Here is a 23,126-nt window from a genome sequence, read left to right as displayed (position 1 = left end):
CCGGGGGGGGGGGGGTGGTGGTACACGGATAAATTCCCCTCTCATTGTACATACAGACAGAGCAGACCCTTGATGTCCAGGGGGAGGATGCACCATATATCAATAATGACCACCCAGCTATAGTATTTTGATCAATGGGCTTATTAGCATCCACAGGCGCCTGCTCTTTGCCCCTCCATCCATTTGACCGGGGAACAGCAACGCGATAAATCCAGGCGGGACTGAGCCCCCCCCCGCAACAAATAAACAGCGACACGGCTGACTTGTGAATTATCTGCTGGGCGAGGAATTATCGACCCTGGCTATAAAAGGATAAGCAGCCAGAGCCGGAGGAGAAACCTGAATGGGGTCGCAATTAATTCACACACACACACCCAAAAAAAGAGCTAAATTCATGGGATAATTTTATTTCCCCGCGATTAATTTGGCCAGCTCTAATTACACCATAAACCAGATTGATGCTCCACACCTTTCCGAGGTCTCTGCCTTCTCCTCCCAAGCTGGCTCCCACCGGCATTGGGGCTTCAGCAAGGGTTTGGGGCAGGGAAGATTTGGGGGGTTTGGGGGTTCTGCAGGAGGACAAGCCCATGGAACCATTCAGAAAACAAAAAGCACAAGATGAAAACGTGAAACTGCGGCAGCTCCTCCCACCCCAAGCACCAGGGGCAAATTTTAAGCAGTATTTTGTGCAGGTAGTCAGCATCCTGGGGAAAATTACATCTCACGGATCCCCAAGGTTTTCCAGCCCCTCAGGGTGCTCAGCGCTGGGACCACCTTTGCAGGACCCCACCTCACAGCCAGGATGGGGCTGGGCAGGTAGGAACGGCAGCCAGGGCCTCATAATTCAAATATTCCTCGGGAAGTGCCAGCAAGAAAAGCACAAATCTTCCCTTTGAGCCACATGTGAAAGGCAGTCTTTGTGCTTGGGAGCATCGTGTGCACTTTGAATCCGGGCTGGAAATCTGAATCCAATCTGAACAGCACCTTCATTTTATTTTTTTATTTTTTTTTTTAAAACAAGCCCAGCAACTTTTTATATTATGAACATATTCTGCTAAAGCTCTTGTTTTCCCTCACCTGCCTAATTGTTTCTTTCCCCCCTCGCTTTGCTGTATCAAAATAAACAAACACCATCTATTGATTCGGGCCGTTCTCAGAAGATTTGTGGCGGCAGAAAGCTGATGTTCGCCGAGTTATTGCAGAGCGGTAACTGTGTGCCCACTGGTTGGAAATGCTTCCTTGAAACAACAACAAAAAAAGAAAAAAAGAGATAAAGAAGCAGCTATATCACAGCAAAGGAGGACACACTTTGCTTTCTCAGACTGGAAGAAAATCTGAAGTATGACTTCTTTAATAATTCATTCTGACAAATCTCCATCCTTCCTGCTTTTTTTTTTTTAATTCAGGATACACTGGCAAAATCAATACAAGAAATATGGAGGTTTGCTTTTATTTTGTCTTCCAGAGAGCTGTGGTGCTCACAGACTCTGCATCTCCTTGGATCCAGCACACCCAACCATTTTCAGCAACCATTCCTGCAAAAACACTTTTTTTTGTTGCATCTACGTGATGGCACCAAATTAAAGGCTCCGCTCTCCCCAGTACCTTCTGCAATCCACAAAACTTCAAATTAACCTTTTGCTTTCAGAGTAATTAATGCTGCAACAATGCTAATGACCTGGTTCAACCCCAACCCACCAGAGAACTGCCACAGCCCAGATTGGGATGCCCTTGCAGAAAGGCTGGCTGTACTGGAGGCAAAATTATAATCTTCTTAAAGAATGCTGTTCAGCTCTGTAATTGCCTTACATTGTAAAAACCTGCAGAAAGAAACTCGCTCTGCAGCACACAGGATACATTTTGGTCCTTGGCTGAGCTCTTCACAATTTCAATGGACCCTCTTGGCTTTATTCCCCCTTAAATTTCACTTTTTTTGAGTTTTCTATACAGTTTTTACTGCATGTTCCACAAACAAGGACTGAAAGCACCAGTGAAATGACAAGAGACTGCAATTCAGAAGTCCTCTAGACCAAAATTCACATGAAACCGCACAAAAGAAATCTGGATTAAATCAACCACAAGAGTTTAAACTGAGTTACCTTCACCCTAAAACCAGAACCCAGCCCAAACTAAGACCAGTCTCCGATTTCCAAGGTTTACTCAACGCCACATCCCTCATCCCCATAACCCAGACTGATGGCCATGCTCCATGGGGTCACCACCCCTGCCTTTCATTTACCTTCACCAGCAACTCTATTAAAAACCTCATATGCCTCACTCATAAAATGACCAGATCTCATCATCAACCTACCTTGAGTTGACCTCTGGCCATCAATAACAGAGCACATCTGCACCACAGCAGCCCAGCAGGGTAAAGGAGCACTCAACCAGCTCTGCTCACCCTGCTGCCTCGATAGCTATGGGAGCACCCTCTGCCACGCAGATCTTCCAAGACCCACCCTTCCCTTCATGTGTTCCCATTTTCCCTGTTACCTACTAATGAACAAAGACCCAAGGAACGGCATTCAAGACAGGTGTTAGAAATCAGGAGCTTCATCCAAGCCCAACTGGGGTAGATATCACACACCAGTTATGAAAGACCAGTCCGCAGTTGATTTATAAAGAAATTCCCTTTATTCACAAAGCCCTGAAGTTCATCTGTGCAAAACTGTTGCTCAAAAAAACCTGGGTTTTGCCCGAAAGACCTATGACTTGCTGGTAGGGCATGACCACCCCAGGTGGTTCTCCTCCAGGAGAACTTCTTGCCTGCAGCTGCATTGCCTGAGGCTGGAAACGAGCTCCCTGCTGCCTATCAGGCTGCTTTCTTTTTTCTATTTTAAGACTCATGATCACTGCTTTAAAGAGGGAATTAAACTGATGGATTGTGGATGATGCAAAACCTTGATGTCCTAGAAAGCTGCACAAATAAACGCTATCAGAGTAACTAAAAGGGGAGACGAGCTAATTTTGACACTAAGTGATATCGAGATGGTCTGAATTCTCTTCATCTTCCCTAAATCACACATATTGCTGCTGCGCAAGTCCCCATATCGCCCATGTACAAAACCATCTGGAAATCAGTCACCCTGCAGGAAAGGTATCGATCAGAGCAATTTCAGCACGAAGAATTCGCCTGGTGTTTCCACCGAGGAGAACTTTAGCAGACCAAGCAATGGCCACCCACCTCCCGCTACCGCTGTCAGATTCTGACTGGGAGGACCGAGACCAGAAGCAACCTCAGACCCCAAAAGGGAGAGGATTTTTTTTCGCAGAAATGCAAAATTAGCACTAATCACATTGTCAGGGTATCACCTCACACTTGCTGCTAACAAATTAGGCCATTTGCGCATCTGCAGTTGCTCATTTGGCCACCAACCTGCTTTAGCAATTAAAGATAATTAAAACATCGCCCTGCAGTCATTACGATTCACATCATTCCCCAGAACAAGAGCAGCATCATGTCTGATTTCTGGTGTGCCCATATCCGGCTGCTGCTCTGGACCTCAGCTGGAAGATGGAAGGAAGGAGAAAACCTTCAATGGGTGTAAATCAACACATTTACATCCACTCTCTGTGGCAGTGCAATGATGTACACCAAAGGGAGAGGTGACTGGTGTGGGAAGGCAAGAAGAGATGTTAAAAAAAACCCAGTAAGAATAGACTATTTCAGTTGGAAGGGATCTACAATGACCATCTAGTCCAACTGCCTAGGAGCTGGAGCAAGAGGAGATGGAGCAAGGTAGACCAAGACAACCCCCTCTGCTCTGTGCAGCGCTGCTATTTTCCATTTGCAGTCCAAAAATATCATGCTAGATACCCCAGCCAGATGCAAGAATGGACTCCAGAGTCTAAGGGACACCAAGCTGCCAGGGGAGCACAGCACTAAAGCCACTATGAGCCCCAGAGAAGACCTGGACCTTTGCTAATCACCACAGCAGACAAGTGGATTAACGACTCCACGTAGGGGAGCCCAGTTCTGCACCCAGATGCCTGCAAGGGTTCTCTGAGCTTTGTCCCACTCACACAAACAAACACACCAAAACCAGCTAATTTCTCTCTTTCTAATAGCATGTTTTTCCTTCCTGTGATTTACAGGCTGGACACCTCTATTGACTTCACTGTTCATGGTGGCTTCAGCAGGGCTGACTACAGAGCTCTGATTTGACACTAAATGGCCCCGAAGGAGAGGGGGGAGCCAGCGAGAGGGGAGGGCAGCTGGGGGTGCCGAGGGAGCTGGGTCTGCAGGGAGCATCTTCAGAGAGGACACCAGAGCCTCCAACTCCTCAACCGAGCAAATACAGGTCGGGGGAAGGTCTCAATAGCCCATAAATATAAGGGTTTTGCTGAGCCCCCAGCTGAGCTGGTGCCACCCTGGCGTGCAGGGGGAAAGAAACATGTTTTTATCTATTATTATTTAATACCAAGTATTATTTGAAAAGGTGACTATTCTCCCCGATTCCAAGTTCATGCCAAGGATGAAGATGGAACTGAACTGTGCACACTGACTTCCACTGCCAGATGCTGCTACAGGAAACTTTCTGGGGAAGAAAAAAAAAGATAGAAATGAGAAACTACGCATGTTTTGGGGATCTGCCCTCAAGGTTTACCTGCAGATCCAACACCACCACCCAAAGTTCTTGCTTTCCTTTCTGTAGAGCAGAACAGGGGCAGAGCCACTGCCACCAGGCCCCATGCACCATCCTCCTTTTCCAGGGATGAAAACTATGGGAAGGAACAATTTCATGACTACCTAGCATGGGGGGAACACAAGGCAGAGGCAAAGCGAGATGTAAAAATGTTTGCACCCACAGTGTTAGCTGAGACCTTGAAAAACATAGAATCATAGAATGGTTTGGGTTGGAAGGGACCTTAGAGACCATGGAGTTCCAACGCCCTGTCCTGGACAGGGACACCTCCCACCAGACCAGGTTGCTCAAAGCCCCATCCAACCTGGCCTTGAACACCTCCAGGGATGGGGCAGCCACAGCTTCTCTGGGCAGTGATCTCTGGATGGCAGCCACCCTCCGCAGCACGCTCCCAAAACTTCACTGTTTTCACCCAGAATGAGACTCTTCCCCAGGACCACATTGACTCCACAGTGACCATGTCAGGACGGCTCACCTGGCTGAGTGAGCACAGCTTTTGTGGTGACTTTTGCTGTCACCAAGAACCTGGAAGATGACCCTGGGTGACTCATGCTGGTGCCCACACTCACCTTGACCTCCACGCAAAGGACCAAAGGCTTCACGGATTTGGGAAGGACTGCAAGCTGGAGAGAGCAATACTGCTATTGCTGTGCAGGCAACAAGTTAAATGCAAATATCTGAGTGTTCAATAAATGCCAGAAATTATACAGTACCAGAAAAAACATGGAGAGGGATTTTTGAAGCTTTCTTGAAACCTTTAGGCACATTCCAACCACTTATTTCAATCACATTCCCTAGACACCACTCGTAAATGAGACCGTTTTTGCCTCCAAACCTGCGTGCTCTTCTCTGGGTACAGCATCCCTTGAAGGATGGGAGAAAAATACCTACTTGCAGCCCAGATGTCCTCAGACATCCGTCCGTCTGTCCCAACCAGACCGTTGTCACAGCACTACCACGCACAAGAGCAATTTAGCTTCACACCGGTGCTAAACAGCTTTGCTGCTAATGAGTGGACCTCATGCAAGGTACTAATTGCAAAACCACCATCAAATACCACAGGTCCGCGTGTCAGAAGAGGACCTTTGGGGATGGCCATGAGCCAGCTCCATCCAATGTGTTATTGTCATCTTGCTGTCCCTTTGTGTTTGAAATCAAAATAAAGCCCCTCTACACGCTCTGCTTCTGCAGGGATACCAGCTGCCCAGCCATGCAGCTCAAAATTAAAGAAATAATTAAATACCTGTGACTACTTAGTCAAAAGAGAGTTCTCGCAGTAAAAACAGGAGGGAGAACGTCATTGGGATGGTAAAGGTTATCAAAATACCAGGGTTTGGAGGAAAGGGGCTGGCAGAGCATCGCTCCCTAATACCAAACAGCAAAGCAATCCCTTCCAGGAGGAGGAGATAAAGAATTTCTTCCTCTGCCGGCGATAAATCAAAGGGCACTGTTCAGCAGATGGGAATTGATTTTTCTCCCTTCCTCTGCACTTAGAGCAAAAGTGGGACAACGGCGAGAGCCTCCAGATGCGACAGAGCCCAATCGATGGCAGGGAGGGGACGTGGCGGGGACAGTGGCACCAGCACGAGGCATCACCATCCCTCCGGCAGCATCGCTCAGGGTGCACCCCACTCCCGCCCTGCGAGCCCCAATGGCCAAATTCAGGGGACCCTTCCCAAAAACAGAGGGCACAAGTGAACTTGAAGTTGGCAAGGAACTGATAGGAATAACAACAGGGGGAATAAAATCCCTTTAGTACAAGCGGAGCAAATGCTGGGTGACTCTGGTGCCAAAAAGGGGACAGAGTGGGGGGACAAACCCAACTGCACCCTCCTGCCCTCCCCAATAATAATTAACAGCCCGCCTAGCTGCCCAGCAAAACAAGAGTCTCCTGCTCTTCCAGCTAAAGCATGGCTCCAGCACTAATCCACTATTAATTAAAGAGATTTTCACTATAGACTCCCTCAAACCCAAACCTCTTTTGCTTTTCACGTGGACAGAAAGAAAGGAGGGGGGAAAAAAAAAGCTGTCTGTAACACAGATGATGCAGAGATCGATCCCTCTCCCACTCGCCAAATTCTTTAGTAACAGTCACTGAAATGCAGTGATTTTCCCCCTTCGTTTCGTATCGAGCATCACGCAGTCACAGGACGTGGGGGGAACGCTGGATTGACTTGTTTCACCCAAACCCCATACGTATAAGCAGAGGCCTGATTTAACAGGTTATAAAAGCTCCACTGTTTTCTCACTATTGACTTTTATTGCAGCGCATAAAATTTTTAATGAGAAATAAACTGATAGAAATACATTACCATGGAGGAACCATGATCTGCTCATTTGTGAGCTATAATGTCAAAGACCACATTTTGGAAATCCAGATTAAAAAGTGCACTCACAGTATATTTATGTCAGTCTTCAGCTGGACCTGGCACTTAAAGTGCCACCTGGATGGTGACAATCCCCTACAATAGGACTGTGAGATGTCAGGCAAGATGCTGGTGGTGGGACCAATGCAGGCACCACCCAAAGGTGATGCCCAACAAGCGGCTTTGCATTCACAGACCTACAAGCCATAGAAAGCAGACCCTGGAAAAGCTGGAATAAAGAGTTCAGTTACCCCAAACCACGGAGATTATCACCTTTTTCACCCCTCTTCACCCATCCTTTGGTTTCCACCATGTCTTCATGGCTTGCCTGGTGACACCTCAGTGATGACAAGATTTATATCGGTCAAACCCAGCAGGGAGTCCTTTACGTATCACATGCTGTGCCCCAAAGAAAAGGGGGGTAAAACCCAGAAAAACACATGTATTCCAGCAAAGAACAAATCAAAATTGGCATGGTGGGGAAGTGCTGCCCTGTCCCAGCCTGGGCATTGTATCTGCATCCCCATACCAACTTCTGCAAACCTCCTGTCCCCTTCAGCCACCACTCTGGCTTGTGCTCTCCCGCCTTTCCTCCAGCTCAACCACGGCAGCTTTTTGGTGGCTGTCCGAAATGCCGGGACGCATGTGCCAGGGTGATGGCCTCGGGAGGAGAACAATGGCAGAGACCATGCAACCACAAAGGGGACTGTGTGGCCACCCAACACGAGGGGACCAGAGGTGACCTCCATGCTCTGCACCAACCCTCACCCCCAGATGTGCCGCCAGAGGAGATGGCCTCTGCACATCTAGATAAAACCCTTCCTTTTTTTGATCCCCATATCAGGAGCACTTAGCCAAAGCATGTGCATTTTAAAAATGACATCCAGGAGTGCCCTTTCCACAGTCCTGAAACAGACCAAGCACTGGATTTATTTCTTTCTCCCTCCCACCCTACACACCACACTCTGCCGTTCCTACATCCCCGCACCATCACTCTCCTACAGCAATGAGACATCTGTGCAGATTTACCTGGAAATTATTATTTTAATACAGATTCAGATTTACATGGGCAATATTATTAGTAGTAGTAGTATGGAAAACAACTCCTTGCTTTTTGCCAGCTCCTACTTATTGCTTCATAGACTTGGATTGATGAGCTTGTCATTTGCCCATCACTTCCCATCAGAAATTGCATGGGAAGAGCGTACCAATGGCACGAGGCGCCTGCACACAACACATTAATCCCAGCACAGGGAAGATGAATCCCCCTGTGTTTTCCCCACATCTGACAGCACCTCCCGACAAAGACAGGATGGGAACAGGTTCCCCCAGCGACGCTGACAGCACGGTCCCCCGCTGCAGACCTCTGCCCCAAGCCGTCACAACGTGACGACGGGCTGTCTTCTCCCAGATAGCATTACCGAGGGGGCCTCCAGCACAACATTGATTAACAAGTGCTGGAACAAATCAATCCAAATCTCTTCTTCTGCCCCTTCTTCGGCTTTTGCATTGACAATTGTGAGGGGAGAAGAAAACCGGTTTGAATAGCTCTTCAAAGGTGATGCTTTGATATTCAGTGAGCGGGGAGAAATCCTGGTTTCTGCAGATGATATTCAAGCAACTGAGGACAAAGGTGTGTATCCTGTATATCCAAAGGAGGAGGCAGAGCACTTAAGCTATATGAAAACATCTCTGGGCAGTAATTATTGTGCTTGTAAAATAATAAAAAGATCTTTATCAGCTTCCAAATTGCCACTGGAAGTTAATAACACACATCCTGGTGCTGCTGGACAATAGTATTTGGAGGAGACAGCATGATGGGCCAAGGGATGCAGCGACATTCCCATCCAAACGGCTGTAAAAACCCAAAACAAAACAAAAACCAGCAACAAACTTGACTTTGCAAGGTGTTTATTTTTGATCAGAGAAAAGGAAAGGTGAAGAAAGGGTATTTTGCAATAAAAATGCATCCAGGTTTTCCTCCACTGCAGGGTGGAGGGGTTATGTGAGTACCTGCCATCACTTTGAATATAGCCCAGAGCTGCCAAATGCTCCCAAACCCAGAGTCAATGAGTTTGCAAATAATGGCTGGCACATTCCTCTACAAATTTTTTTTTTTCCTTTCATTCTTGCTTTATTTTCCAAGCAAGCAAGGACCGGCTCCTTCCCCCTCAGCAATCCTGGCACTTTGCACAACACCATTTCCTCACCAAGGATTTCCAAGAAACACACACAGCCCTTGACTCTGAGACACGGAGGTGGCTGCAAGATGCTTCCAACGTTTTTAGTCAAACATCCAGTTTGCCGGGTGCTGACACGGGGCAGAGCACACACACGGGCACAGGAACACCTTTCCCATCGGCCATGCTGTGCTTTCAGCAGCACAAACTCCAATAGCACATGGCTGCTTCTTAGCTAATACCCTGGATTTTTTTTTCCCCTGGAGAGGACCTAAGGGCTGTGAAGCAAGGTGGTATCTCAGGGAACAGAGTAAACCAGCTCCTATTGTCTGGAAATAGCATGCAACATTCAGAAATTGTTGTTTTTATCACCTTTAAAAATGTTAACATTCTGAAACAGCATCTTATGAATGGAGAATAATCAAGAGAAACAGCTCAGTCATGGCAGGAGGGAGAGCCAGCAGCAAAAATAAAAGAGGGGGGAAAAAAGCCAGAGGGAAAAAAAAAAAAGACCCAAAACCTCAGACTCTCCCTCCCTGAAGTACCCTGCCTTAGTCTTTAATAACTCATTATCGTATTATGAAGTGAAGGCTCACAGGATTATGGTGTTTAGTAATATTATAATGGATGGGAGCCAGCCTTCCAGAAAGCTTTTTGTATTCCTGCTTTGTACTGACCTGGCCTCGGACCTGGGCTTTGTGTCCCAGAGCGCTATCAAACACAAATACTCCTTGCTCCACATCAGTAAATACACATGCTTTTATTAATATGTATGCTTAGGTGATTATATATATTAAAAATACATCAAATATATATATATCTCTAACACAGGTAGGAAGGTATTTCAGACCGTGATGTTCTCTGGCTGCTTCTACTCAGCCAAACCGATTATAAAATCCTCCAGTGGCAAAATAAACAGCTTAGAGCAAACAAGAGGCTTAGAGTGCCAGTACGTTGTAGTTTCTGGCTGGGACTGGCCATCGCTGGGGCCACCAAGCCCTTCCCCATGGTCCCCTCCTGCACCTCCCAGAGACTTGCCCCGATGTTAGTCCTTTGGATGGACCAGCACTGAACACAGGCTGTATTTTGCTTTCTTTTGCTTCGGTGCTGCTCTGCCAGCTCTACGGACTTGGGCAGAGTTTCTTCTGGTGTGGATCAAAGCAGAAAGGCGAAAGCTTCAGAGAATAAATGGGATGCTCTCGATGGCACACTACAGAGTCATCCACAGTTTCTGAGATGAGCTCTAAGCACTCCCAGGTGTTCCATCTCTCGGTCCCCTTACTGAAAGGAGAACTAAATCCTCACTGGGAAAAATCAGAGTACGTACCCAAAGCTGTCGAATGCACAAGGCGGCAAACCAAAAGCAAACATGTTTTCCTCCACCTTTTCTCAATTATAGCAGCAACCAAGTTTTCATGCCAACAGAATTAGAACTGAGAGCAAAGGCATCATGTTGCTGGGAAAATGAGATCCAGTTCGGGTGATTTGGTTTGTTTCAAGTAAAGGGATGCATTTTTGCAATTCCTACTTAATTTCAAAACTTTCTTTTTTTTCTGGAGGAGGAGACTCCTACCCGCCTGACCCGGCACGGGGCTGTGTTCCCTCTTCCAAAGCCAGGAATACAATTGCTGCCTCATTAACACCCTTTTCCCACCCCACTGCCACTAGGTCCCACTGATTTCACATGATGCACGAGCCCCCAAAGCTGGAGCCCACCTCCCGTGACACGGCATCGCCAGGGGACACCTGCAGCTTTGCTGCCTTTTCCAAGAGTTTGTCAGCATCACAGGAGCAGTCTATCCATGTTACTACTGAATAAAACATAAATTTAGAAATTCCAGCAAGTAATCCCGCTTAAGAGAGATGGGGATGTTGCAGCATGAGTGAGAGTAGGTCACATTTTGCTCTTTTCTCCAGCATTTTCACACTAGCCTTCTTCCATGTTATTGAATTAGAAACGTCCAGCTTCATCAAGGCTTACTTTGTCTAAACAGGATTTGGGGTCTCTAAGGGCCACTGCAGAATATCATGTTTAAAGAGCGATGCTAAAGACATCAGGACAATAAGAGACTGAGAACTGCACTGAGAACCAAACTCCTTTCCTGCCACTCTCTTCTTTCAAGACAAAATTACACAGATTTAAAAAACACATGAGAACTGGATTACCCCACTCTCTTGACAAGTGATCAAATTAACTTCCTACAAACCCATCCCAAATTCTAACATTTCACACTTGTGAACTCTTGCCAGGAAACACAGGAAACTATTTCCTAGCTGGGAACCTAGCAGAGTCCCAGCAGCCAAGGACTGAGCCTGTGGCCAATGCCAACAGCTAACCCAGAGCACGGGATGAAGGAGACGGAAGCAACTCCATACAATTATCCATGCAGACAATTTATATGTGACCAGGCTCATCTCTCCTGTGCAAATGATGCTTTTACAGCTTCAGCTTCCTTCCTCCTACTCCCTGACAGCAATAATTTTCCACCAGAAAAAAAGGACTTGCATGGAATACAAGCAGATTTAACAAAACTAAGTCCAAGAATAAGGAACTTTTAAGAAATGTGCATTGTAGGAAAACCTCCAAGATGAAACTCAGCAGGGAAGGGTCCATCCCTATTTCCACATCTCATCACCCCTTGCAAGAGAGGAGGGCACCTTCCCCAGACACGCGCTGCAAAGCCACCGAGACACATTGCTGAGACGTGCTCCTTGCTGGCCCCCTTGCCAGGTGGCAAGAAATACTTCAGTCTTCAACGAGGCTGCGAGATGCCTCCAGACCCCAGCCGCTCGTCTGCGCAGTGTTTATACACTGTAATAGTCCTCCCCTCTGCTTCAAGCCTCCTTCTGCAGGAAAACCTCCAGTGAAAGCAGTGGGAGTCTCTTAATTGCCTCTGCTCCAATCAATACAAACAGTGCTCAGCAATGCCAACTGCCACAGCAAACACTGATGCCCCAACAGCAGGATTTCCACATTTTTCTACCATTTCTACTGCAAAAGAAAAGCTTAAAAGAAAGCAGTCTCTATGCAGGCAGGAGGTACTGGAGCTATTGCTTCCAGGATGCATCCACCAAACCCTGGAGACATTTACTAAGGACTTAGCTCCAGCTCTGAGCCAAAGGTTTACATCAGGCTGGATACCGTCCACCAGCAATTGCTCTTTTAAAGGCTGGAGAGAGCTGACACCAATCTCAGTAGATGCCCAGATCTCCTCCTCAGCCGCCTTCAAAACAAGAAAGCCCTCCGAGCTCCTCTGCCGAGCTGGATGCAGAGGACACAAGTCAGCCCTGCCCTTAAATGAACCACTGCCACCAACAAACAAAACCCAAAAGGACCAGCCACAAGTATTTTGATCTAATGCCATCTGCAAAACATCTAAACTTATCCTCAGCAGGAGGTACGGCAGCTGGGATTTCCAAAGACGCCGGGGGAATTCGAGCTCCCAGATCTTCTGGGTTCTTGGGATATTTCGGGGTCGGACTTAAGCCTGCTTAACGCAAACAAAGCACCAGAGGAGAGCCATCCCTCACATTACAAAATCCTACTTCAAACCCTGAGAAAACACAGCAATGCCAGAAACGTATCTGGAAAGGCCAGGATTAACAAGGTCTTGAAGATGCTACTACTTCTTAACTGAAGCAAGCACTAAATTGTCTTTAAAAATGTGTTCATTAACAAGGTTTCACCAAGTTTATTAAACAGTTGTCCCAGTCTCTTTCAGAGGCAAGTCCTTAGCCCTGGCAAGTTTCTAAAGGTCTTCCATTCAGTAAATTACAGCCTCGTCTATGCTATTAGATTGCCTGTTATCCTCATTCGACTTTCCTGTTATAATTACCGAGGTCGTTTTAGCAGGTAATTTGGCATAGCTGTCATCACTTCCAAGTTTAATACGCCTTCATTCACAAGAGTGCCACACACATGCGTTTCCCAGCTAGTCCCAAGAACAGCCCAGATGCCAACGAGTGGGATTTTCTGAAGCATCACGGGACCCTACATGAGGCGTCAGCGTCCCACAGGCACCTCAGAGCTGCTGCCCCATGGTGCCAGGTCCTCTGCCAGCAGGACAAATGCATGGCTTCCCTCCAAATGACTCGCTGTCTTTGGGATAAGGCACAAGATGCCAACTTTCAACAAAGGGATGGGAGAGGAGGAGTAGACAAAGCAATTCTGGCCAGCACCGCAGTGGAAGCATATTAGATTTGCAAAAGACCAATGCATATATAGATATAAAACTGAATATATAGGGTGGGAGGCCAACCTTCACAAGCCTGCTCGCTCCGTGCCAAAACCTTCCCATCAGCAAAAGCCACAAACCAAACCATAAGAGACTGGAAGAGCCCAGGGGAGGGAGCAGCTCGGCAGCACTTAAAGAGCAGAACCAGTCCCTGGATGACCCCACGTGTGCTTCCAAGCAAGTGCTTGACTCTGGGGCGGTGCTGCTGCAGGTTAACCATGAACCCCGGCAAGCCAGTACTCTGCACAGGACCTCGTTCCCCACCAACTCCTCCTACCTGTGGCCACAGAGTAAGTGCTTTATCGTTTTCCTTCCAAACCAGAACTCCCGGGAAGCACTGGAAGAGGACATGAACTTCAGCCAGGCTGCAAAGAGCACCAGACTCCTTAATTACTTCATGGCACTTCTCTTCCTTAGTTATGTCCATTTGCGCACAGCCGTATCATGAATTTTGTCACTGTTAAACTCCTCTCTCCTCCAGAGACCCATTTACTCTACAGGGCTGCAAATGGGATTGGTAAGAAATTAATTTAGGGTGCAGCAATGCATCAAAAAGGAGATGGAAAGAAAACAACAGCCCAGCCCTGCTGTAACAGGAACATCGGGCTTGCCAGGGCATGAGCAGCAGGACCAAGGTAATGACAAAAAATCAGGGGACCTGCACTGTGGCCATCTCTGCCAACCAAATTCCAGAAAAGGGAAAAGAGGAAAAAAAAAAAAGCTACTCTTGAATGGTAATCATTGGGTTAAACTGGAATCCAAAGCTTAAAATGCTTACTTATGATACATTTCTACAGTCTTTCTTCAGGCTATAAATGTATTCTCTCTTTCCCATAAATCTGGGCTTTCTTTTTAATCTCCTTATGATATTATGGGGAAAGGACTCTAATTTCATAGACCACGCACTTAAGACAATAACCGATAAAACCCATTAGATTCCTGTACAAAGGACTTTAAAGAGCCGATGAGGAGGAGATGCCACGGGCTGAGAGGAGGCGGAGGACCACAGAAGAGCCTTTCCAACACAGAGAAGGTTACACAGCCCATTAAGCCCTAACTTGCTTGAAAAGCAGTTTTCAGATGGGTATGAAAAAATAACACGTCCATAGTTAGCTTGGAAATTATGTCTCTTTATAAGCTTGAGAGAGGGGAGAAAAAAGGGAAAAGAGAGCTGAGATACACAATGGCAGAACATGGATCCTCCTGAAGGTACCTCCAAAGACGTCCATCGCTCAAGGGGTCCTGCCTGTTTTGGCAGGAAGGGAACAGAAATCCCTCAGCCTTGCAGAGAAGTCACGGAGGGCGCCGAGACAGAAAGCCAATAAGTCCCTTTTTTTGCAAGAAACCAGACTCCGCGACTGCTTAAAAATCCAACCCAACTGTGGGTGCTGCCAAAAGCCGCCCACATCAGTGCCAGCCCCCAGCAGATACATAAACCAGTGCAGATCCTGCACTACTTATTCGTGCCTTCAGTCCTAGCATTTGCGAAGGAAAACCCATAATCCTGTCCCAGTGATATACATCCCCTACTCTTCCTTCCCTAGCCGGCGCGTGGGGAACATCTGGAGGGTGTAGGTTGCTCCATCCAACAAGAGCGGAGGTTGGGGGGGACAAACAAACAAAACCATCTTCATGTTTTACAAGCGACAGTGAGTTCTTCTTTCTGAAGAGAAACTGAGAGCCATTCGTGGCCGGCTGTGACTCTAAACGCTTGTGAGAGGGCTGCCATATGGGTTCAGATTTATCACTTGTGTTTCCTAACTTGCACATCTGTTTTCTATAAGTAGCTGTCCAAGTCAATGCATCTCCCCTTTCCTCATGAACCGCCCACGGAGCTTTTCAAGGACAAATCCTCATTGCTTTCGGTGTTTATCTGCTTAGTGGTCTCCGCTATGTTATCTTAACAATCTCCAGTGTTGTTCGTTAAAACAAAACAAAAAAAACACCCAGAGCAGGCATTTTTAGGCACAATCTCCCTCCCTGTGCTCTTGCTGTGCTGTAAATTTGCCATTGGAGAAGCACCCTGAGATGCCTCCAAAAGCAAGGTAACACATGTGGCGATTATTGGGGATGAGCTTAATTAACATGCCGAATGAGAAGACAGCGGTCTGTTCCCATCAGCAACCCAGGAAACTCCCAGTCATCTCCTCTAATTCCATTGAAGTCATCAAAATAATTTCCATTGCCCTCTGCCAGGGCATCTTCTCCTGAAATGAAAGCCAAACACAAGAACCAGAGAGAAAAGGGGAATTCCTCTAAGGATGGATGCATTGGAAAAATGGTGAAAAGCCAGGGGGGTCACGAGGAACTAATGAGACTTCCCAGACCCAGCTCATCCGGACACAAGGAATGCGCGGCATGCAGAGGGCAAAAAGGGCCAACACAGCTCCAGGAGAGTTTGGGTCCTGTGGATGGCCACTGGAGCAACAAAACCCGCTCACTGCTTTGAAATTTTAATGAAGAGTCAATAATTCCTCTTTCTTCCTGAAAAAAAAAAAATAATAAAAAGGTGGCCTCAAACATTTCTCTACCAAAAATGTTGAGTATAATCCAATATGCCCTTCCTTTTTTGGTGTTTATAAGAAACCTATCAACTTGCTACTGAAATACTGGGATAAGTGGAATAAAATAATAGGGAGGAAAGACAGAAAGAAAACAGAAAGCATTTACTAGGAGATTCAAGGTCTGAAAATTAAAGATGCAGCTCTGCATGGCCCACCAGCTTCCAGGGCAGTGGTGCCACCAGGTTTGTGGGGACAGTTGGCATAAACCACACACACATAGACAACACCGTCCCACTACAGTCCCTCAGTCATTCTGATTTGGAAAGGGGTCTAAAGGCAACAACTGATTTTGTGTCACTTCCGTACCTCCAAGGGACTTGGAAGGGGGTAACAGTAAGATGCTACATCAACAGAAAGCGGTACGAGAAGAGGCCACGAGGTACCATCTCGCCTCTTCAGGCTGCGAGAATCTCTTGGACAGTACTCATTTTCCTTCAAGACAAGTGCAATTAGGCAGTAAAACTGTTTTAAAGAAAATTAATATGCTCAACTGCTAATGGTGCCCTTCAGCTGAAGTGCACAGCATGGGCCATCGCCATCCAGGAGCGGAACCAGGAGCAGCCCCTCAAGGGTTAAAGAGCAGGGAAGCACTTGAGGAAACATGTAGATGGAAACGCGGGAGATTAAAGGCGAGTGTATAAAATGAGATAAGAGAATAAGCGGCAGCTGAAACAAAGACTGCAGAGGATATTAAAGAGGAAACGCTCCATCCACAGAAGAAATAAAAGGTCAGTGAAGGGAAACGGTGACTTCTCTAAGAAATTGCACAAGTGCTTTCCTGACACAAATATTGACAGGAGAGACAGATACCTAAAATTAATTCAGCTCCTTGCCCCAATAGCATGGAGAGACAAGGACTCAATGAACATGGAGAAGGCAGAAATGGAAAAACCAGGATATCTGAGGAGGTTTCTCCCTGTTGCTCCCCCACCAAAAAAGAAAAAAAAAAAGCCAGGAAAGAGGAAGGGCAGAGAGTGAGAGCTCCCGGACCTCAAGTGTGTCTCTGAATTCACAAAAACATACTGAAAAAGATTAAACCCTAACAGCGCAGCCCACAGAGGACACACAACACTTTAAGCAGAATTAAGCCTTAAAGGATGTTACAGTCCTTGGAGAAAAACAAGCTTGATTTCTTTTAACCTTATGTTTTACAGCAACTTTAAAAAGCCTCCTCTTTAGATGATGCTCTGCAGTGACTTTAACACCAGGCTTTCGGCAGCTGCCCCCTCTCTTGTCTAATATATACAATCTAAATCACTGCGATCACAATGTTGCCATTATTTCAGAACACTGGCCCCTGCAACAGTCACAGAAGAAATTAAATCCTGCCTTTCCCCTTAAATTTAGATTTACAGGAGAAGCCGTTTACTTTGATTCTGACTAACGATTCACTCTCTTCCCATCAACTCATTTTTCTTCTTCCAAGAGCCCTGTTTTCAGAGTTATTTTGCAAGTCTTCCTCCTACTTCGCCATTAATTATTGCTGACAACACAGCAAAACTCAAAGCACTCCCCTCCTTTCTGATATCATAGAATCATAGAATTGTCTGGGGTGGAAGGGACCTTTAAGATCATCTAGTCCAACCATCAACCTCACTGATAAAAACCATACTAAACCGTGTCTCTAAGCACTATGTCTACTTGTCTTTTAAATACCTCCAGGGATGGTGCCTCAACCAATTCCCTGGGCAGCCCATTCCAAGGCTTAATAACCTTTTCAGTGTAAAAGATTTTTCCTAATATCCAACCTGAACCTCCCCTGGTGCAACTTGAGGCCATAAAGTTTCTGGGGAAGATGTCCCACCGCTCCCAGGGTGTGTAAAGACAGAGATCTGGAGGCATCTAGAGCCACCAGTCAGTTTTTCCCACAACATGATGTGCTTCTTCCCCAGCATCATCAGCTGGGCTGCAGAATAGGGCAAAATAGAACTTTTCATTGAAAAAAAAGATGAAAAACTGATAACGCAGCTTGTTTTCTCCTGCTGCACCTCACGCACTGAGGGAAAGCAGCCTCTCTCCGCTTTCTGCTACGTCTAGACATCTCTTTTTTGCGACAGCCCAGCCCGACTTGCCCATCAATAGTTTTTAAATATTGAGAAGGGCTCCCGCGGCGATTGCTGCCGCTCCTTGAGAGCCATGTTCCGCTGCTGGGGACAGCCAAGGCCATCAGGCGGAGGAGGTGGCATCTGCCGGCACGGGTGCAGTTGCTTAAGTGCACGGCGGCAGCCCCCGGGAAGCATCTCTGCGCCCAGCTTGAGCCCTTAATTATTAATATTATTTAGATAGTGCTGTCGGGGAGCAAAGCGCTTTGCAGAAGCGCTGGAGAATGACGTCCCACCGCGGCGTGCCACGTCCAGACCAGGCTTCCAGCAGCTCCCGCTTCCCAGCTGTTCGCGCAGCGTTCATGTCCAACAGCCACATCAGGCTGGGAGCGAGGGATTAACTTTTTAGCATCAAAAGGTTATTAGGACCATCTCTTGCTTTGCTGGTTTAGCTTGCAGGAGGTCCAGCGGCTTGCAGGAACCCCTCGGGTGGCAGGAAACACGCTGTTGGGGTTGTGATGGCATTGTTTCACGGCGAGCTGAGCTGCAGAACTAAGCTGCAAACCCAAACTGCAGCCAAGCCTGGACACAGATCTTCCTTGGTCTTTGGATGGTGCAACACATGGCCAGGTGTTGTTTGGAGGCATCACTGGACAGATCTGGCCAACGCTTGAGGTCTTATTTACCATGCTAGGAGGTTTCTCCACCCCTCAAGTCCTGGCAGCTTTGCTGGTGGCTCTTGACTTCACCCTGGGGACACCATCTCCTTCCCACTGCTACGCTCTTCCTTCCCCTCCCCGAGTTCCAGACCCTTTGTTCATGGAGGACAGCTTTGTTCTCTGCATATTAACATGAGATTTAGCAGCTGTCACGTTCAGGGGCTGGAGGATTTGAAGGCAACCTCTTGTTGAGTAAAATGTGCTCCTGGAGCCCCGCTGGCTGCCACATCCAGAGCCAGAAGATGACAGGGGAGGGCAAAATTCACTTTAATAGCCCAAAGACTCCACTTGTCTACTCTACTCTCAGTTCTCCCCAGTAAGAGGGACCAAGTAACACTTAAATCCACCGCAGCACAGGTGCAGACTGACCCACAGGTCGCACCGGGGGCTGCCCAGCGCTCCCCAACAGCCAATTACTCGGGCTGCTCTAATGACATCTCAGTTCCCAGCAGAAGTGCAATGTCTCAGCCAGTATTGCCCCCCCTCAGGGCTGGTGTGCCTGGACGGACACGCTGCTTGCAGCTCCCTGATGCATCGCCATCCTTGGCTTTACCAGCACCTGCCTCCACACCAGAACCAGACAAGTTTGGTGTCGCTTCGACTTTTGCAATAAGAGTAAAAAAGCAGAAAAACTGCCCACGACTAACTCAGTAATAAGCCAGCAAATAACTCTAACCCACCAAGTTATCCCAGGCACCGCACTTCACTGCAGCCAGCTCTAAAATCCCTCCCAACCCCAATTTTTCCCTCACGCCTCCACATCCAGCCTGATCCTCTCACCCTGCCACAGGCACGAGCCCTAAAAATACAAAATATCCAAATATTTCTGCCTCTCCATACTTAATCATGACAAAAAATAAAATACCAGGGATGGATACTCCACCGGGAAGACACTGCTCCAAAAATCAACACAATTCCTTTTCCTTTGGTGCCCAAGACACAGCAGCAAGTGCAGCACGTTACACTGATTTAAGGATGGTGGTAATAAGGCTGCGGGCTGGATCCCATCAGCAGAATGAGGTATGAATTAATACATTATCAGACCACGCTGAGGTGCAATAACTAGCTGTAATGATATAATTATTTAGCCAGATTTCCCCCCCACTCCCCCATCCCTTCCACAGACTTCCAGCTCACCCCCCCGCCTCCATCCCTCCGGCTCCACAGTCTCTGGGTGACTCTTCTTCCTTTTTCCATCAAACCAACAAACACGCAGGCATTTAATGGCAACCCATCCCGAACGGACAATGAAATTAGAAGGGAACAAAAGACCAAACCTCGCTGCGCCATGGCCTCACGCTCCACGGCTGTGGGGACAATGGTCCCAGCTGTTCCCCAGGAAGCACCCAGCCACAATAAGACCCAGCTCCGGCACTGGAGAGGGTCCCGGTTCCCCGGGGGGCAGGAGGTTGTCGCTGGAATATGCATCTCATTGGTTACCTGTCGGCTTTCCTAGGCAGTTATAAAGTACAGCCGCTGCCGGAGGGTATAATGGGATGTAATAACGAGACCGCCGGCTCGTTTGACGCCGGCCCTTCGAGAGAGGAGCTTTAATTAGGTGATGGGAACTGGCAGCATCCACTGGCTTAAAAAAAAAAACCACAGGCTCAAAGCTGTAAAATAAAGGGATGTCCAGGAATGCGGCCATTTTTTTTCAGGCTGGGAGGGGTGGAAAATAGAAATAAATGACAACTGTAATTCCTTGCCCTAATCTTTCCTCCCGTGGGAGGTCCCATTCTTGCTGTTCCTCTAGGCTTAGATGCTATTTCCCGGCTCCTCAGGTATGCTGGAAAAATGACATGTTATAACGCCGGGGAATTACAGCCTGCAGACGGGAAGGAGGAAAGCTCTCTCCCCAAAAAATCTCTGCAACCCTCTCCTGCACAGAGAGGGTGCTGCTCAGTGTCCTCCCCATTGAAAACTGGAATTTTTTTTGCAGCTAAATGCAATTTTTGTGGCGGGTGACATGACTGACCGTGCAGCATCTTCCCCCTACCCCCAGTCCCAGCACCACCGTGCCCTGGTTTTCCCAGCACAGATGTCCAAGCTGGCATCGGGACGTGGCAGAGACAAGCAGAAAGGTATTTTTCCTCCCCGCGGGCTAAGGAAAACACATGCAAGCAAGATGGACGCATGAAAACCCTGGGTTTTAGGAATGCCAACTGGAAGAAATAAAACCTGACCAATAAAGCACAGGCTGGGGAAGCTGCTACTGAGGCCAGTGGTAAGGATCCACCCGGCTCCCCTCCCGCCGCAGAGCACCCCCAGCCCCGCGGTCCCATTTTCATGCTCCCCACACTGAAGCTGCCCTCAAAAGCCAGCTGGTTTTGTGGAGCAGCTCCATCGGCCATGTCCCCATCACCGCAGGGAGAGCAGGGTCACCTCTGGCACATCGCACAGCCCCGCTGGGTCCCGTCTGATGGACTCGTGACAAGTACGTGCATCCTAAAACCACGCGACGTTTCAGCCCACGGCATCAGGGGGCTGCGCTCATGCTGCCTTCCACCGTCTGGTGGACAGGCCTTCTGATTAGCCTGGGCTAACGAGCTACATTACAGTGAAAGCAAAGGATTTAGCTCAGAAGAATACATCGATTCAGGGACTACGTTTGGCTGCGTTAAATATTTCTGTGTTTGCCAACCCCCTTATGTCCCATGTTTTTAACCAGACGCAAGCGCAGGGAGGAAAGCAGTGCCCAGGTTAATGGACACGCTAACCCCAAAAAATCAAATTAATTCAATCTCTCTGCAAAGGATGAGCTGCAGGACAACAGCCAGGAGACGGGAGGCAGAGGGGAACCCGCTGGTTGCGTTACCCACCTCTCAGCCCAGAAGGGAAGGGGGAACTGGGTTACCTGCTGATAAATGGGCATTTCCCTCAAGCAAGCAGACCTGCATGAAGTTGGGATTATTTCCAAGCAGCTGGCGATGCTCAACCAGGCAAGGCTTTGCATGGGGCAAGCGTTCGGCCGGGTATGGGGCAGGATTTGGGGTCAGTTGCTGGTGGTAGAGAGGATGAGTTGTCTCCTCTCGCAGAGGTGTTACAAGAGCAAAAATAGGCATTTTGCAGGTTCAGCACAGCTCTTCCTTTCAGCACAAAACCCATAAACAGCTTATGGGTTAACAGGACTGAACAACAGCTTAACAGGACTGAAATATGATGGTATTCAAAGGGGTTGTCAGAAGGATTAATAGCCCATCTCCGTCCAGCTCGCTGCAGAAGCCGGGCTAGGACCGGAGAGCCAACGCCGCGCCAAGCCTGAAGTTATACATCCTCTCCATTAAGCAAAAGCCATCAGGGGCTCAGCAGGGGAAGAGCTTTCCTCTCCATGGTGGGGACACACATTATGGCTCCTGCTCAGCATTGGTGACACCAGGAGAGTTGACGCCACCGCACAGGATGCTGCAGTGATGGGCTTTGCTGGACACTGGGTGGCTGGGAAGGGGATGGCCACAGGTGCTTCCCCTTTGGTAGCCCATCCCTAGAAAAACATCACCAAGAGCATTTTTTACCACCACCAAGGGAACCAAACGGGTACGATGGTTATTAAGAACAGCAAGAGTTCCTTAACAGGGAACTGTGAGGGTGGTGAGAGCCTGGCCCAGGTTGCCCAGAGAAGCTGTGGCTGCCCCATCCCTGGAGGGGTTCAAGGCCAGGCTGGAGGGGGCTTTGAGCAACCTGGTCTGGTGGGAGGTGTCCCTGCCCATGACAGGGGGTTGGAACTGGATGGTCTTTAAGGTCCCTTGCAACTCTAACCATTCTATGATTCCGTGATTCCATGAACTCCACTTATCAGGAAGTATTTGGACAGAGGAGAGTGATTACACGATGTTTGACCAGATGCTAAATCAACACGAGGATCTAATAAGAAAATCTGCTTTGAGGCACTGTAATATTAAAATACACAGAAAATAAAAGAAACATTAAAAGAGCAAACAAACGCAAAATGTCGTTATGTTTCCCCTTTGTTTGCCATGCAGAAAGGAAGGCTTCACAGCACCTTTGGGAGACTTGCCAGGACTTTCCACTTCCATACGTGGGCCCACTTGGGATACTGGTGAGCACCGGCCAGGGGACGCGCAAACCTCGGCAGCGAGAGGTCTACAGTTCAGAAACTGCAGGTTTGGAACTTTACACTCTTTCAGTGCATTAATGCACTTTTTAAAAATAGAAACAAGCTCAGACAACTGTTCCTATTTTTATGGGCTGATCCACCCCAACATCTGCTCCAAAACTTGAGATTTCAAGGCAACTTTTCAGAATTGGAAAAAATTACCCCAGTTCTGCACCACTGATTTGTGCGCATTTACATGACATAAATATTTATACAATTACTGTTACTATCCTTCAATGACCGAAGTTATCACATTTCAA

General features: G+C 47.7%; 1 protein-coding gene across 1 annotated transcript in view; it reads right to left on the bottom strand.

Annotated features, from left to right (window-relative positions):
* LOC106887769 (kazrin) overlaps positions 1-20,047 on the bottom strand; it is a 62,533-nt gene extending 42,486 nt beyond the window's left edge. The window contains exon 1 of the mRNA XM_014941492.1: positions 20,030-20,047. Within this exon, the coding sequence (XP_014796978.1) occupies positions 20,030-20,042 (13 nt within the window). The 5' untranslated portion in view covers positions 20,043-20,047. The remainder of the gene's footprint in view (positions 1-20,029) is intronic.
* Between the last annotated feature and the right edge of the window lie 3,079 nt (positions 20,048-23,126).

This window comes from Calidris pugnax, unplaced genomic scaffold (assembly GCF_001431845.1).
Source record: "Calidris pugnax isolate Ruff unplaced genomic scaffold, ASM143184v1 scaffold82, whole genome shotgun sequence".
Taxonomy (NCBI): Eukaryota; Metazoa; Chordata; class Aves; order Charadriiformes; family Scolopacidae; genus Calidris; species Calidris pugnax.
Note: the sequence above shows the minus strand (reverse complement) of the source record. Positions and strands in the feature narration are given on the sequence as shown.